Source organism: Lagopus leucura, unplaced genomic scaffold (genome assembly GCF_019238085.1).
Source record: "Lagopus leucura isolate 7727_CA_CO unplaced genomic scaffold, USGS_WTPT01 Super-Scaffold_100015, whole genome shotgun sequence".
Lineage (NCBI taxonomy): Eukaryota > Metazoa > Chordata > Aves > Galliformes > Phasianidae > Lagopus > Lagopus leucura.
This window is the reverse complement of record NW_024962269.1, coordinates 16087977-16105791: the sequence shown is the minus strand read 5'-3', so window position 1 is coordinate 16105791 and position 17815 is coordinate 16087977. Positions and strand designations below refer to the sequence as shown.

The following is a 17815-nucleotide window of genomic DNA, read 5'->3' as shown; positions in this document are numbered from 1 at the left end:
ACTGCGCAGCTCCCATCACAGAAACCTGAGAGTGGGTTTGCATAGAGTCCCTTAGGGGTGCAAATCAAGGCTGTTCTCCCCCTCTGCCTTTCCAACAGAATAAATGAACAAGTAGAACAGCTTGTGATATTTGCATAACTGGGGACAGATCATCTGAACTGTCTGAGCAGATGAAGTCTAAATAGATTGCAAGTTGTAAAATACAGTGAGAAAGTCCACTGAAGACCCCTCATTATTGCACTGGAAGTTTCTGCAAGCAGTATGAAATGAATCGGTATCAACAAGCAACCCCTCTAACTTCCACAGTAGGCTCTTTCTTATTTCCAGCTTAGAGATAATCCCGCTTTTATTAGGTGCTGATCTATTGCTTTAAGCACTGCTAGTGCAGCGCAGAGGATGAGACCAAATGCCAGAGAAAGAGAGGGTTTAGCTGGAATAATCTCATGAACGGCTTCAAAAAGACAAACGTGGGAAGCACACTAGAGATGCATCTGAACACCATCAACTGACGCTAAGAATTCGGTTAAAATTACAGGAGATTCTTTTTAAGTTAAAGAAGAAAATATCGTAAGACGTATTTCCATTCAGCACACTCAGACTCTGTTTCTGTCACTGACAGACACATGCCCACATTCTGGAATATCTTCGCCTCTGACAAAATGCACTGCGGTGATCGAGCTCAGTTTCAGTGAGAAAGCTCCCATGAAGTTATAAGGAAGGCTTCACACATCTGCATTATCCGACATACCCAGCGGCCAATTATTGCACATGGGAAGATTAGGCAATTACAAGGTAATGTTGCCTTTTGTATAATTAACTTATCTGTGTGCTAATAAACGCTCAAATTGCAGACAGCTAGACTTGGTTAGGAATGGAGGAATATTGCGAGTGCTGCTCATTTAGCAGTTGCACAAGGGTCAGACAGACGGCTGCTCACGTTCCACACGGAGAACGCCAGAACCCTGCAAGTCTGGCAACACCCAGCCAGCTCCATACCCACACTTCTTACAGGAACACCTTGTTCCAGCACACAAACACTTGCAGCTCTCATGAAAAGTGCTAGGCTAAGGATGGCACATGTTCTTCTTAGGGGACACGACCTTTAACAGGTTGCTTACCTTGCACAATGAGGAATCACCAGGTGTTTTTTTTTGAAGGGGGCATCAAAGGAGCAAGCGAGTCTGAATCTCCAGTGCTAGGCACTTCACAGGTACCTTGCAAGGACGGTTACCAAATGGCCAGCTTGGAAAGGCCTTGCATGGGACGAACGCCTGGTCATCGAGGAATCACCATATACCTATTTGCTGGCAAAGCCACAAACTTGTATTGAATAGTCCCTGGTATTGAAAGCAACAAGAAAATACCAGTCACTGGCAGAGGATGCTGAGAAAACAAAATCTTCAGTCGCATTCTTCAAAATCAAGTGGTTCCCTCAGCGAGTAATATTCCTCCAGTGGTTTGTAGGTAACAGAACTATGCTTGGAGGAGTGGAAATCATAAGCAAAATTATGTCACTGTTGTCGTTATAGGCAGAGACATGACACAAAAAAAAGCATGTGGAAACAAGATAACTCATTGTCATTGGGACTGTCATTTTTGATGAAATGAACTTGGCTCATCAAACTAGCCTAATGAGACACAGAAACACAGCCCATTATGTCTCCTCTGTCCAAATCTGCTCTGCCACTTACTGGCACAGTAACAAAATATTTAGGGTTAAAGTAAGATAAAAATATATTGTCTAAGCGTGGGGGTTACTGCCATCACAACTTGTGCCAGCATAATGCAACTTGCTCTGACCAGCTGGCCTGAATGTGCCCGCCAGTCAGCAACACGCATTCACCGAGACATTCTTCAGCCTGCAGAAAACTTTTCCAAAATCTCCCCAAAGAAAAGATCCCATGTACATTTTCACCCCAGAAATGGTTGCACAATACACACAGTGTCGTTGGTCTTCCTCAGCCCCCAGGAACTACTGCAGTAGATACAAATGTATGCAAACTGTAAAGCTTTCTCTTGCTTACCCCTCTTCAGCCTGCTGTGCCAGGAGGCAACCCCTGAAAACAAAACTCAGTCCCTGTGACAATAAAGCAAACTACATCTATCAATTCATCCCAACTATTCCAAGAAATACCTTTGAGCGGCAGCCTCACTTGCTTTAAAAGAAACAAAATCCTGCAAGTTAGCGATAGATTCAAGTCAACATGAGGTGCAATCTATAACTGACTGAAATAAGTTACCAAATGACTGTTAGAAATGTTATGGCCTATATTTTGAAATAATCCTGGTCATCTAAAAATAATTCTGCAGTGATTTAAGTTGTAGCAACACACTGCATGTGCACTTACACTGGAGCAGCCTTCAGACAGCTTCTGACAACAACAACCAAATGAACCTAGAAAACTACTCTTCATAGCTGCAGTCAGCACAGTGATGTAAACCACAAGTAAGGATGAAATACAACATGACGTGTAAAATTCAGATGCAATTCTTCCCCAGCTATTCTCACAGTGATGTAAACTCAGAGCTGCTCTGCACGTGCAGAAGTGATGGCCCAGAAATCACAGAGAGGAAAACACGACTCACTGAGCTCACAACAAACATCAAATGCTATCAAACACCTATGCCTGGCCTGTCTTAAGCTTTGTCACATTGAGTAAAACCTCTTGCTCTCATAAGCATAGAACACTCCTCTGTGTCCCTCAATCCCCTCCAAGCAGCCACCCTTCCCTGTGGTTTAATTCTCAGGCATAGCACAGGAAGAAAAATAGTATTCAGGCTACTTCAACCTCTAAACAAAGAAAGCAAGGCAAGCCCCAAGAAAATGCAAGGCACAAAGGCACAGATCACAAAGGCATACATTAGCAGAGTCCATTAATTAATCATGCAACAGCTTTAGCAGGGCCACACAGCATCACAGGCCCCACAGCAGAACGGTCAGAGGAATTCTGCACCCATGAGCACTCACTGCTCCATCCCCACAGAATGCCCTCTCCCTGCTCTCATGCTCTTGAAGGAACTCCAATCTCTGATCAGCATTAGAGCTGCCTGCAAAAGCCTCATCCCACAATTTCATTTACATAAACACATGTATACACACCAAGCAAGGGTTATTCCGTTTCTGTTCAGACCTTAATAGCGTATTTATGTTTTTAATTTAGTCACAACGTTGTTTTTTTTCCTTCCTTCACAAAAAGGTTAACTAAACAACTAAACACCATTTGCTACCTGAAGTTGTTCTGCTGGACACAAAGAATTGTTCTAAAACTTCCCCTGCAGTCCTAAACCTCCAACTTTTCCTCTCTTCTGCCAAGGTGCACAAAGACTGTCGGGATGCACATAAATCAATGGCTCTGAGTGCAAGAAGATCCTTCATCCACTATCAGATAAACTGGAAACATACGGTCTCTGAACATGAACACTCAAAACCCAAATTAATAACAGTTATTAGCTCGACCTCCCACCTTTCTTCTTTCTTTTTCCTCCAGAATAGCTGGCCTGCCACTATAGCAGAAACTCTGAAATGCCGCCCTAAAAATAGAAAGCATGAAAAGAGGGAAAAAAATAATAATAATGGAGAGGGGGAAAGAACAGGAGCTGAGAGAATAAGCAGGGTGAGAAGCTCTGTAACATAAAACTGGCTCCAGCTTCAAAGTCATCAGCCAATCATAATCCAATAAATGCCTGTTGGGTTTTTTTTCTTCTAAGATCAGAGCACTCAAATGTCTATTTTTACTTCTGTTTAGAAGCAGCTACCTCAACAGGGCTTTCAAACCAGTGGAGCCTGGCATGCAAAGCAGTGACTTACAAAACTCAATTTCAAGCCGTAATTTCCACGGCCTATGCTTGCTTGTATGTGTTCATTTGTGTCTGCTATAGCAATATTTTACAGCATAGTTCTGCCAGCAAGGAATGGAGAACTAATGGGGGGGAACGCTGGGCAGGAGGCGAAAGTGCTTGTAATGAATGGCATAAGCTTGGGCTGCTCCTTCAGTGCACTTCACTGCCTAGCAAAATGGTTCCGTCTCAGAAGCTGTAATTCCTGAGCTTTGTACCAAAAATGGACAGCTCTGTCTTATTTGGGTCAAACCACCAGTAAGTTTCCATGCCTCTTCAGTTCTTCATCACACTTGCGTCTGTGAGAACTGCTGCTATCCCGAAAGGCTCCCCCAAATTACACATACACAACATTGCTTTACGAATGTAATTCTGAATGCTACATCATGACTGTGTTAACGATTTATTAACACTACTCAGGAAGAACAGCTTTTAAACTATTATTAAACTACTGCAAACCGTTTCCACCCAGAACATGGGGAGATGTTCTCTCAAGAGCAACGTCACTTCAACCCTGCATATGGAGCACTGCAGCCTGCACCCAAGCTGCTGCTTTGCCTCTACCCCCCTGCACTTTAGTGCCAGTCAGCCCAGTCCTCGGGTCCTCATTATCCCAATCTGCAAAAGCGAACTGAAATCTTTCTGCTGCAAAGGACTTTGTGGCCTAAGTAATAAAACAGAGGTCACCAACACCCTCCAGCAAGCACAGGCCCTTCAACAGGCTGTGAAAAGACCATGATGATGATGAAAGGTGGTTAAAAGGGCTTGATAAGTAGTAAAGATTTTTTTTATCTTTAAATGGGAGCTGCTGATAGTCTTTGAGCTTGATGGCTGTTTTTTACACAGAGTAGCTGTTTAAAACACATAAGGACTAATCTGGAGGTTGTTTTGCTCTTAGAAATCTAAGTAACCATTACTTCTTGATTCTTAACTTTAGTGAAGGGAGGCATTTAAAGGCACTGCTTCCCACAGCAAGAATTCAAATCCAACTTGCTTCAATACCCTTGAAAAGAGCATTTATTTCAAATTTGTAAATGATTTAAAAGAAAAAGAGAAAGCTTAATTAATAATGTTGTTTCCAGCCAGATGGCCAGCTATTAGCTTTCAGTCATCTCTTTCAGAACAACTCACCAGAAGTCTTCAGATGCAAAGGAGTTTTAAAGCAAATAGGTGCTCACAATTGCCCGGCACTCAGCGGCTGCCAAACTGCTCAGTGAAAGAGCACAGTTATAGGTACACAAGCGATCCGTTTTTCCAACACGTGCTGCTGCTGCGAGTCGTGGCTTTAAAGGTCTACCAACAACAGCACGATCCCTGCGTGAACACATTTCTTTCATTTAGCATTTTGTGTTTGGATGGCATTATGCTCACATCTGGTTATATAATATTACTTAAATGAAAACATGAGGCTGTGTGTATAGTGTTTCCCCTGGACTCGTGCTAACACTTTCAGCCTAAGCTCAGAAGCAGACCACTGTGGTATGATGTGCAGCAACCAGTCAAAATATTCCATGTGCACAGGAGGTACGGCGCAGTGACGAACAGATAAATATTATGCAAACCCAGTAAAAGCTGACCGCTAAACATCTCCGGAATTCTAATATTCCCACTGACGTAGCACCTACATATTTTCAAAGAAAGCTTCCAAAAAAAAAACCAGAAGTGCTTTCTGAGTGTGAAAAGAGATGGCTGCACAGCAACAGAAAGCCTTTTACAGTAGCAAGGTACAGAGTTTTGCAACCCTGTCTATCTGTCAAAACGCTAAGAGCTTTTCACAACTGTGATTACATCCTCTGACATCCTCGTGAGGCAAGTACTGCATTTTCTAGGTAGAGAAGAGTGAGGTACAAGTAGGTTAAGTATTTTGCTTAATGGTACACAGCAGTGTGGAACAAAATGTGATGTTTTCAGTGTTCCCTAACCACAGTGTACGCTCATTAAGGCAGTTACGCACAACAGAAAGCCTATCTTAACTCAGTTACAACTGGAAAAAAACAAAGATGCAACTGCAGCCCTCCATGCAAACTGTCAGCCTTGCGTTCTACCAAACAAACACCACAAGATTTGGGAAAAGGATTCAGGGATCAGCTGCCTACCTACATGCAACTTATTTACGGCATCTAATTCACAGCAATGCTCCCAACAGCTCGCAGACCGCCAGCAGACTTCTACTGGCAAAAGACATCAGTTGCAGAGTCACACTGGCTTTGATGATCAGTGATTATTGACTTCTTTTCTTTTAATTTACATGTAGTTATTTTGTAAAGCAGTAGTTTCAAATGAGCTTATTTCCACTTTCCATGGCTCTAACTCATCTCTGCAAAGACTGTGCTGGGCCTTGGAAAAGGGAAAAAAAAGTGACAACACCAAGCAATTTTGAAAAGAAAGCAGCACTTAAACAGGCCAAAAAAAAAAAAAAAAAAAAAAAAAAAAAGCAAGCATAAGATAGATTCAGCTTCATAAAGCTTATAGTCAATAAGTGAGTTAAATTTAGGCCCAAGAAGGAGGCATGGAGGAAGATCAGCCAAACTGTATGCGCACTGCAGCACGTCAAGCCTGTGAAACTCACAATATAATCAATCTGAGCTTGCCACAGCAGAGCCTTGCGTTCAGGTTCCAGGTCAACAGCAGCAGTGACCCCAGGCCTTCTTGCCTTCCTTGCAACAAGCTGGCCACAGGGGAAGAGAGAAAGGACAGATGTTATCAGCAGACCTTGTGCTCTTCGAAGTTCAAGGCCTGGAACTGTGGCTGGGCTTTATCTAGGCCATGCACAAGGAAACCCCTACTCTTCTTCCTGTCTGCAAGGCTTGTAGCAGGGGAGGTGTGAGGGTGCTGCAGGAGAAGCACACTACAATGGCTTCACCATGGATATATGAGCTGGCTGAAAACAGAACAACAGAAAGAAAAAAACACAATAAAACAGAAAGACAAAGCACGGTGAGCACAGCCAAATCCTTCTTTATTCAGGAGGCAGTGCCAATGCCAACTCTCATCCAGGGCCATCTCAGCCACAAAATGGTGGCTCTCTGCCAAGACACAATAGTGCCCAGTGGAAAATCGTTACTGAAACACATGCAACGACTCCTTCAGAAATGAAATGCTTTGCTGAGAAGTTTCATTTCCACCAAACTTCCAGCTAAATCCTTCCTGGTGGATCTCCAGCCCAGGGCTGAAAAGCACCAGCTCTGAGCAGCCATCACACACTGCATCACCACACACGGCGCCTCGGGCCCAGGCAGGCATCCAGCCCAGCAGAGAAGAACACACAGTGGCTCCAAGAACCATGAATGTAAGGGGAAAATCTTACAATACTCAGCCTATGAACACCTCTGTCCTCCATTTTCAGTCCACTGCTTTCTTGTGCTGGCCTGATTCTCCTTTCACTTGCATGTAAATCAAGCAAATTTACTGAAATCCACGTGATTACACAAATGCAAATAGAGTGGGAAAAGACTTAGGCTCTAGCTGCTTGTCAGCACTGCTTTTATAATAAGTGCTTTGCAAACACCAGTATAGTTTTTCAGATACCTTTACACGTGTGCTACAGATTGGCTATGCATCTGACTCAAGGGGAACAACAATTTGTTCACCAAATAGTAAGAAAAGGACATTCCTGTACAATTCCATGTAGAAACCACAGACTCTATGAAAACAAAACCCAACATATCTTGTCTTTCTGCGTATAACAAAATTAAAGATGCTTGTAGTTGGGTCTTCTGTCGTCCCACACAATCACCAGTGATGAAGGGAAAGGAAAATCTGGAAAGAGTGTTCTCTAAGCACTAAGTAGATAAAGTAATAATAACAGTTCCACAGTCAACACAGACACAAAGACGCAATCGCATGCAGATGCCCAATATTTTTGTGGATATTAACAGCTTTACATCTGGGAAGTGAATCAGACTAAGCAAATTTCTCCTTTCACATTAAAGAAACTGGAACAGGAAGGACAAAGTTTTTCCTCAGTATATCAGTATCAACATCCATCATTCATCTGTTGCTGGTTGCAGCCTCACCACAAAGGAGGAAATTTCTGTTCTGACTTCCTTTTCTAAAGAGATTGTGTTATGGTTAATAAACATCACCGAACCTAAGAAAATCTTCAACCTTTTCTATGACACAACCTGTAAGCAAAAGTTTACTGAAGTTTCCAGATTAGATAACAGCAAATTACACAGTGAGCTAAGGATGGTCCAACAACAATACCCTGAAACAGAGATTCTCCTTCCTAAGAATTAAAAAGCATAGAAGAAGTGAGGGCTCTGGGCAGCCTGACTGACCCTCCTGGCACCTTGTAGCCTTCTCCCCAGGATTTGCAGGCTCACCTTTGGTAAGCTGACACAGCACATTCCTATGGATAGCCCATGTAGATGCTCCTGGTCACGGGGTCAGGTCCACGACTCCCTGAAACTTGTTTGCTGTCATAAGCTCAGTGCTGAACAGTAAGCGGGCTGTAAAGGTACCTCCAGGAGCAAATACAAGTTATCGAGATCACCTATTCACTTCTCCTAGATTACACAAGTTTGACTGGATTTTAATTATTAAATATGCTTTCTCATGAGGCTCACAAATGTGTTTTATTATTTCTTCCTCTCTCCTTGTAATTCAAAAACTCTGGATAACCTAAAGCCTGCCCACACTACACACAATCATGTAGGATTCTGAAACCTACCCTGCCTCTAAATGAGCAAATCTGGTTAACCCACATCAGCACAGCCACAACAGTTAATGTTTATGCTACATTTTAGTTGTCAGTGACGATTTTTTGTTCTGGAGCTCACAGAACTCCTCTGTAATTCTAATTTCTATCTCTAAAAACAGGATATTGTTATTTCTTTCCTGGCTCAGCTCTTCTGAGAATATGGGCTACTTCTTTGTATCACCATTATTACTACGATCGTATCTAAGCAGTTCCTTCATGCACGCTTCTGAACAATCAGATCTTTAATACTGGAAGAGAGATCTGCTCCTCATTCTGCTCCACAGCAGCAGCAGCAACCCAACCTCACGCTTGCCTCAGTCCCACCTTCTGACAGGGATGGCAAGGAGATGGGGGAGAAAATGAGGGCCAGGCCCAAAGGGCTACAAAATGGCTTTAAATCACTATAAACCGCACCTTATTGTCTCTTCAGCAACAAGCACAAGAGCTCAGTTATTAACAACTTCCTTGTCTCCACGTTTGGACTCCGGTCCCATGGAACAAAACATAACTAACAAACATTTACTAAGTGCAGTGGAGCTGGCCGACTAGAACCAGAGCGTCTGGACAAGAACCTCTGCCCTGTCCTTATTCCCTCGTCCCTGCTGCCAATCTGCACTATCAGCTTTGGACTGGAAGAAGCCTTTTGCACGGCACATCAAGGCAAGCAAGGACAGAAGTTAATTAGTCCTGTTCATAAGCCTTACTGGAAGAGAGTGCTGCAGCCCATCCCTGAAAATTTAATTGCACTGCATAGAGGAAAGCTAGAAAAAAAATAATCATAATCACAATAATAATAAAAAAACAGAAACGGATAATTTGAGAATAAAATCTGATTTCAATTTAATTCAAGCACCGTTTGGCCCTATTTATTTCATAAAGTGCTTCATGCAGGATAATAGCATTGCTGTGCATCTAACAGTGTTAGAAGCTCCTAATAAATTAACAAGTGAAAATTAATGGCTGCTCAGTCCATTAAATCTTGTTAATTTTACTTCTGTTGCAATAATAAAGTGATCACAAGTTTATATTATTAAACTAATATTTATTAGAAGAGCTCATTTTAATTGGATCCCTGATGTGATAATCCCATACAGTGTGCATTTCTTGATTTCATCAATTTTTTGCATTTATTTCTCATTATGTTTAAATGACTGCAATGTTCAGGGTCTTTTCCTAATACTATAAAAGTTAAGCAACCATCTTAAACATTTTATTTCACAAAGATTCACCACTTACTACACAACATAATGAGAATATTACGAGTCCTTCCAGAAGCTACTTTAAATATTTCAGTCCCACGAGAGAAGGAAAAAGAGAAAAAGGCAGAGAGATGAACGTCCATGAACATCTCTACAAATGGTGGAATACATTTTTTTTCTCCCCACTGACCCATCTATATCTTACACAGATACTGCCCTGTGCTCAAGAGGAGTTTCAGCATCACCCGGCACCTTTGGTGAGTGGAAGAGGAGGAGGGTACCGAAGAATAAGTGTGGCTGCAGGTAGAAAGTACACTGAACTGAAGGCTGAGTCCGTGTGCTTGCTGTATTTTCACCACTAGACCTGATCTGCAAAGTCACACCAACAGCACAAAGGCCAGCCACAAACAAACCGGGCGCCGCGTCCACCCTGCAGCCACCACAGCTAAATGAACTCCCATGGCAGCAGCGTGGCAGTGACAGCACAAAGGTTAGGGCAGGGCCACAACAGCCTGCCCATAAAGCTAGCTCAGTATAGAGGTCAGCAGAGCGGTGTGCCAGTAAAATTACCTGCAGCTGGGAGCCAGCAAACATCAAGGCAGCTTGACTGCACGCACAAAGGACTGAGCTGCAACCAATGCCCCACTGCAGGCCAAGCTCACCTTGAGAGCAGGCAGCCTGAAAGCAGTCTGCACAATAGTAAAGCTATGTATGCACGTCCCACGAACACCGACAGGCTGTACTGAAAACGAGACAGCTTAAATTTGCCATAGAAAATACAACTGTGTGCACAAACGCACAAAACTGACTGGTCCTTCGCTTGGTGCTGAATCTAGACAGATGCCAGCCTCCAAAGAAGAGTTCACAGTCCTGAGAAATGCCTCTGCCACTTTCTCTACATGCAGTTTTCCCATTTTCCTGGTATGAAGGCAGTCCTCAGACCACGGTCAACTCCTGTAAATACTGTGCAGTCAGCATTCAACACAACAATTACGTTCACTCTGAAGATCTTCCTAAAATCGCTTCTTTATTCTTCCTGGTTTTCCCCACTGAAAAGCAAATCCTTTAAGGAACACTATGTTCAGGTGTTTTTTTTTCACTTTTTAAACAAAAGTGCCTCATTTCCATTTTATTTGGTACACTCTATCCTTACCAGATGAGTTCCACGAGAAATAACACCCACCTCTCTTCAAAAACTGCTAATTTTAGTTTCTAAATTTAATAAAACACCACTTAAAAGAAGGTATTTCTTACATACAAGAATCCTGGCTCCTATAAAACCACTGGTGATATAAAAAAATAAATACAGTAATAGGCTTAACAGAAATATATATATATGAAAATATATCACAGAATGTCATGAGTTTATGTCTTAATGTACAGTACCACTAATGCTCCTAAAACAAAGCATTCGCTACCTCCTGCCATACATGCAGGACTACATATATCACACAGCTCTCAGAAATTAGTAATCGCTCACCACATGTTCCCAACTTTCACAGTTCAGACCCCTATTCAGGTTGCTAAACACTCACAGCTAATGCACTATTTCTGAGAAAAACGTGCATGGTTTGCCAAGAGCACAGCATGGCCTCTCTTCAGGTCAGAAATAGTACCACAAACTCACAGCTCTTCACCCAGGCATGAAGTCCACAGGGATGCACTCACGTTCTGCAGGTAGTGCCAGCTGTCGGGTTTGCTGCCAGCAAATTCCCAGTTCACCACATCTGGTCTCAGAAGCAGAGAGAGCTATCAAAACTTCAAAACATCTGATAGCAGCTGGAACAGATCTAAGCTCGCTCACAGAGCAAAGCAGAGAGGCCGTAAACTCGAACACCTGGCTGTGCTGGGGTATGTGCTAACAGAACTCCATCCTCAGCCTTGTCCAAAAAGCAGTAAAAATCCCCATCCTGAGAGCTGAGCTTTCAAGATCAACCCAACTACTACAAAGGGTGTATTTTAATGGTCAAAAGAGCGTGCGTTTTTATCACAGCATGCAGTACTATGAAGAGTTATTTTGCTGCCATGCAGACACAGCTTGCTACACCTCACTAGGTCAGCTCACAGCACCAAAGCTCAGCACACACAGGTTTACAGACAGCTCCCTTGTGGAGCAGGATGGGCTGTGGAGCAGCAGTGCTCCAACACACAGCCCTCTAACAAACCCTTCTGCCAGGCACTGGCAACGGGAAGCAAGCCCGTAGTCTGAGGCTTTTCAGGTGGAAATTGCTTCCTGCTGCAGCAGGAAAAAAAAAAAAACAGAAGGGAAAGAATCCTGCCAGCACCTCTGCTGAGATCCGTGAGGGTCTCTCCAGCCTTTTGCTGTATGCCACATGTCCTTCCAACAGGAACCTGGGGTGGGAGGTGTGCCTATCAATTCATCTATAAACTATCCATCATACAAACTATCAGGAGATTGCATATTGAGAAACATGCCTATTTCCAGTTCCAAGTTGATAAAAATGACAGCAGGAACAAATGTGGCCTCCTAATTCCACAGCCCTGCAACAAAAATTGATGTATTCCTTTTTCTTGTTCTTTTTTAATACGTGCATTCAGTCCCACCTTGTCACTACAGGAATTTGAAGTGCTAGCTCATCTGCTGCATAGCCCTTAGTCCCACAAGCAATGTTCCTGCAAAGCTTGAGCACTTTTACATCTGAAACTTGCTCTGTCTCATGGATACAACAGCTAATTTTGGACTTACCCTACTCCTGCTGGGCCAGAGTCATCGCTGGCATGGCTCCACTGCAATTCAGCCTACTGATGCATTACAGACAATGCACAACATGATCTAATCCTTAATGATGTTTTTCCCCCTTTCGCCTCCCCTCAACATACTTGTTTACCTAAACACTAAAACAAGATATGTAGTATTATTTTAGAAGAAAATACTAAAGCCATACTAGAATTGTCCTACAAATGCAAATTTGGAGTGACAGGGTGACCAGATCTGCAGATACATCAGGACAAACAGCACAGTCCTGAGGAGAGGACACGGCCCAAAGTCACAGGCCTTGCTCCAGCTTTGCCATCCCTCCCAGACAAACTGCCTGGTGACACTCCCCAGTCTCTGGTACCTAAAGTATCAGCCTCTCACTGCGCTGCTTCCAAGGGGCCCAGAACAAAGCAACTTAACAACCACCACTTGCATCTCTGTAATGCCGGTATTAAACAACAACAAATGTACACAGGAAGTGTTATGTTAAAAATCTAAAACCAAGACCAAAGGACCTCGTGTCAGAATGTGCTGATGCTCCCCCAGCACCAAGGTTTAAGACACACAGGATTTGGGTTCTGTCTTACAAGTGAGTATGAAATGTTACAATTTCTGTTCACATTTCTTTTAGCTGAGCACAGTCCATGAGAAGCAATAGCTTCTGCACAGCAGGCCCTTCCAGGACAATCTCTGGAGGTGATAATATTTACGACTTGTGACATCTGCTTGCATTGTTACTTATTTTACAGCTTCACAATTATTTTTCTCAACTAAAGCATCCCACTCCACCCATCGCTTTGCCTCCTTTCAATCACAAAATACCAAACTCTCCCTCCTTTATGCTACAACACCTTGTTGCTAGTAGAAGAATCATCTGCAGACTTCATGCTCTGCTCATCAGCAACGAGGCACAATACCACAGTCACATCAGCAGGGCTGCTCAAGTCATTTTCTTCTTCCGAAGAGGTATTTAAGGGAAGTGGTTTAGATAGGGCATTATCTGTGAGGGATGCACACTGCTTACCAAGAATTTTGAAATAGAGGTTTTACTACATTTTTTTATCAGGGGCAGCTCTACTCTTCAGCTAGAAGAGGAAGCCAGAATAACGCTAACTAAGAAAGGTAAGGGTCCAGATCTATTCAGTGTAAAATCTCAGCCATGCTCATTCAGCACTAAAATATCAGAAGACTTCTTTTTTTGTTGTTGTTGAAAAAACAAAAAACAAAACGACAGCAGAAGAAAAACCACCCTACAGTTGCTGGAAGAAAAATTTCAGAGTTCCAAATGCCCACATTTCTAAGCTACTTGCTTCACTTTTTCATGCAACAGATGCTGCTTTGTATTAGCTACTGCATATTAAATCATTCTGACAACCAAGAAAGCATACATTTGTTTGCGCGAGAGAGGAGCATGAATACACACACACACAGCTATCTTCTCACGCAGAAGCACACAATTATGCAGCATTCAAATATTTGCAATGAACTTTGGCCTGTGTTTCAAACAGCAACCAAAAAATACCCCTCAAACAACGACCAAGAACAGCCCCAGCAGTCATCTGGCCCTGCTCACTGAAATCAACAAACCCTCAGCAATAAAGCACCGCCTGCGGCCAGCGAGCTGAAAGTTACGTGCAGGATTTTTCTTTGATGGGATACTTACACATCCTACGTGATTTATAATGGTCTCGCAGAGCTCAGAATGAAGGCTAAAAATAAAATCTACGTTAACGCAAAGTTTAGTATGTGTATACATTGGTTATATTCACCCTTCGGCACTCCAAACAATCGCCTTCAGCGATGCCATTTGCATTCCCAATCTAAAAAGCCATTGGAAAACACACACACAGCAGGGCTCTCAATCACCTCTACGAGCAACGTCTAACTAGCTAACATGGAAACAAGCAAGCAACCCAAACAAACCATTTTCCTGACAGTTTATCAAAAATAAACAGATCTTCCCCTAACAACGCCGGAGAACACGCTGAAACTTCTGAACACGGGTACCTACAATACGCAGAGCTGTTATCCACAGCGCTCCCAACTTTTTTTGTTGCTGTTCTTTTTTTTTTCAATCTCAGTTGCAGACCTCTTTCCTGCCCTCGTCCCCTCGCACTTTCCCCCCTCCCGTTATCACACAGCGCTCCCACCCCACCGCCCCTTTCTCCTCCCTATAACCGCGCGGAGGGGCGCAGCGCAGCGCCGCCCGCGGGTCGCCCCGGCCCACCGTCCCCGCCGCTACCTGGGGATGGTGATGCACTTGGTGTTGATGTTCTGCGTGGTGATCGCCTTCTCCAGCTCGTCCAGCTGCCCCGTCTTCTTCAGCTTCTTCACCAGGCTCTTCACCGCCTTCTCGCACCATTTCTCCTCCTGCCCGTTCTGCTCCCCTTTCTTCCAGCCCAGGAGCCGCTTGACGATGGGAGGGGTGAATGGCAGGATGGAGGACATGCTGGCTCTGCCGGCAGCGCCCCGCCGCCCCCCGCTCCGCTCCGCTCCGCGCAGGCCCCGCGGGCAGCACAAAGCCCGGCCCCGGCGGCCTCGCCCGGCCCCGCGCCGCTCTCCGCCGCCTCAGCGCCTCGGGCCCGCGGCACCAAACTTTGCCCGGACTTCGCCGCCTCTCCCCGGCGGCGGCGGCGGCGGCAGCTCCCTCCTCCTCCCCCTCCTGCCCCGCTCTGTGTGCGCGGAGAGGCGCCCACTCCAGCTCATTCCCAGTCTGTCTCTCATGCAAATTGCCTGCTGGCCGCCCCGGCCCGGCTTCCACCCCCTCCTTCCCTCCCAAACACGCTCGCTCACGCCGCCGGGGGAGGGCGGGGAGGCGGCCGGCCCGCCGGGAACTCCGCTCCCCCCTCCCCGCTCGGGGCCGGGGCCCCTCGGCTCTCGTCTCTCAGCCCCGCTACGGCGCCGCGGAAAGGCGCCCCCAGAGCAGCGCGCGGCCTCACAACCTCAAAGCCCCTCACTGCGGCCCTCAGCGCGGGGACCTTCAGCCGTGGCTGCGGGGATGCGGCTCCCGCGGCGGCTGCTTTCTGTGGAAAAAAAAGGAAAATAACACAAACAGCTGCCACGCGTCTTTCCACACAGCTTTCCGCACGGCTGAGCACCGCTCGGTCAGGCTCGGACAATCGGCGGTTTCAACCCCTTCGATTTACTTTTCTCTTTCCTCATCCTCCCACTCTGCAGACCGGGGACCCGAATAATTTTTGCCCTGTATCATCTCCAGAGCGTCGTTTGAGCCTGTTTACCACCAGACCTGGTCAGAAATTCTCAGACGGAACATTTTTGTCAGAGAACTGCTGTGTGTTCAGGTCTAGGTGCTTTGCTAGAGGCTCTGGCTTTGACTGACTCGGGACGGCATTCAGGTGAATGTCCAGCTCCTCCCTTTCCACTGCTGGGCAGAAGGAGCTGTCTCGCTGCCCGGCCTCCAGCATTGCCCCTCATGCTGAAAGGGAGCCCATCCGAATACGAGCAGTCGCTCCTCAGTGCTCTGATCCTGTGATAAATGGTCCCAAAATGGTGCTGAGCAGCACACGGCAGCCTGGGGCCACCTGCACAGCCACCAGGTGCCTCTGCCGAGGCCGGTTCGCCTTTCTGCGCTCCAGCTGCATGCAGCAGCCGTCCAGGAACAGGGGGTGAAAGTTTCAGGGGCCCAGCTCCCAAATTCTGAGGTTTTGAGCTGAGAAACGCTTCCCAGCTTCCTCTGTCCTCCCAGACGGGATGATGGGGAGCGGAATTTGGGAAGCCTGCGGGGCTGCTCGGCAGCTCCCAGACACCTCAGCTCTTGCCAACCCACGTTCTCCAATTCCGGGTTCCAGTGCAACCCAGTGGGGAGACTCCTCGAAAGCCGGCATCCAAAAGTCCCCGTGCCTGCAGATTCAAAGCAGCCAACTATATGGAATGCCTTGTGGCAAGTCAGGAACCTATGGGTTCAGACAGCGTCTGAAGCTCAAAGGCAACTGGCCCGACTTTCACAGGGGTTTAAAAACAGACAGTGTGCTTTGTTCCAAACTGGCAGTACCAAATTTTGAAATATCAATATTTGGTACAAATTAAATACTCCTTCTCCATCACTATTTCTCCCCCAGTGCTCTCAGATTATTCCCAACACACATTCCCCGAGTGTCTCGAATTTTGGAGGCTCACCACTAAAATTTTGGAGCACTGCCTTGACCCAGTTTTTGGCTGCTTCAAGTGAGATGCCTGAAGTACAGAGATGTGGAGCCCCCATGGAGGATCCCAACATCACTTGGGGAAATGGTTCCTCAACACCTCTAAAACAACGCAATAAAATGTTGACACTAATAACTCTAAAAGCAGGATGCCCAGTTTACTTGCTGACTGTGGCTGGTTTCATTGCTTTGCTGTGCGTTTACGTTTTTTGGAAGGACCTAGTTCCCAATAGCTGGAGATTAGCTAACAAAGTGAGCTTTCATTAATATATACATAATATATATATAAAAGTTTTGTCACAAGCTTAGAGAATAACCTGAACATGTGAACCAAGTAAAACACAGATGGGGGTATTAAAAAAAAGCACTGGAAGTATAAATACTTACTGAGATTTTAGGTGTGGTGAAGTTTAAAGTCATCATTTTCTATTTTCCTACTTCTAGCTCAGCACGTTTTGCAACTGAAAGAAGTCCAGAAGACAGCTGAGCCTGAAGGAGCTGTCAAGTCAGTAGCATGTCAGAGGAACCTCAGCTCACACTTCTGCTGGGGACCATATCTGTTTCTTTCTAGCTGCTCCAGACAGAAAACCATGGGGACTTTTCCATGCCTTTTTTCACAGCCAGAAAGCTTGCAGGAAGACTCAATTCTCATCTCCACACTCCGACTTCTTGCTGTGACCTCAGTTCAACAGAGCTTCCAGAATTTTCCGTACATATTCATGGGCTAATCTTCATTACAGTCATATTGCAAGTGATCAACGGGGTAAATTTGAATAAGGGGAAGGAGAGGAAGAGCCGAGTGGTTTGCTCACACTCGTGCAGTGATTTAGCAGCAGAAGAGTGAGTAGAATTACTTACACGCTAAACCAAACTGGGTTTCCTTTTCTCCGTTGTAAACCAGGTGTAGGCAGCTAAATAACTGATCTAAACCCTGGGCTACAGCAGCACTGTGAACACTGGTAAAAAAGAAAAATAAGCAGTTGGTTTCAAGTCGCTGAATTATGTTTTGAGATTAGGGACGTCACATTTAATGGAACAACCTGTGCACTTGCTGAGGTTACCTGTCAGAATAAACCATTCTTTGAAAATAGGCCTTTCTGAACCCCTAGACAGTAATCCTTTCTTTCATAGAGTTTTGGACACTTTCGGAGTGGAAAAATTAGCAGACAGGAAAAGACAGGACCGTCCCAATTTT

The 17815-nt window shown here is 45.0% G+C and overlaps 1 protein-coding gene across 1 annotated transcript in view; it reads right to left on the bottom strand.

Annotated features, from left to right (window-relative positions):
• The window catches only part of SMAD3 (SMAD family member 3), a 64567-nt gene extending 49635 nt beyond the window's left edge, over nt 1-14932 (bottom strand). The window contains exon 1 of the mRNA XM_042875949.1: nt 14700-14932. Within this exon, the coding sequence (XP_042731883.1) occupies nt 14700-14905 (206 nt within the window). The 5' untranslated portion in view covers nt 14906-14932. The remainder of the gene's footprint in view (nt 1-14699) is intronic.
• Nucleotides 14933-17815: the final 2883 nt, after the last annotated feature.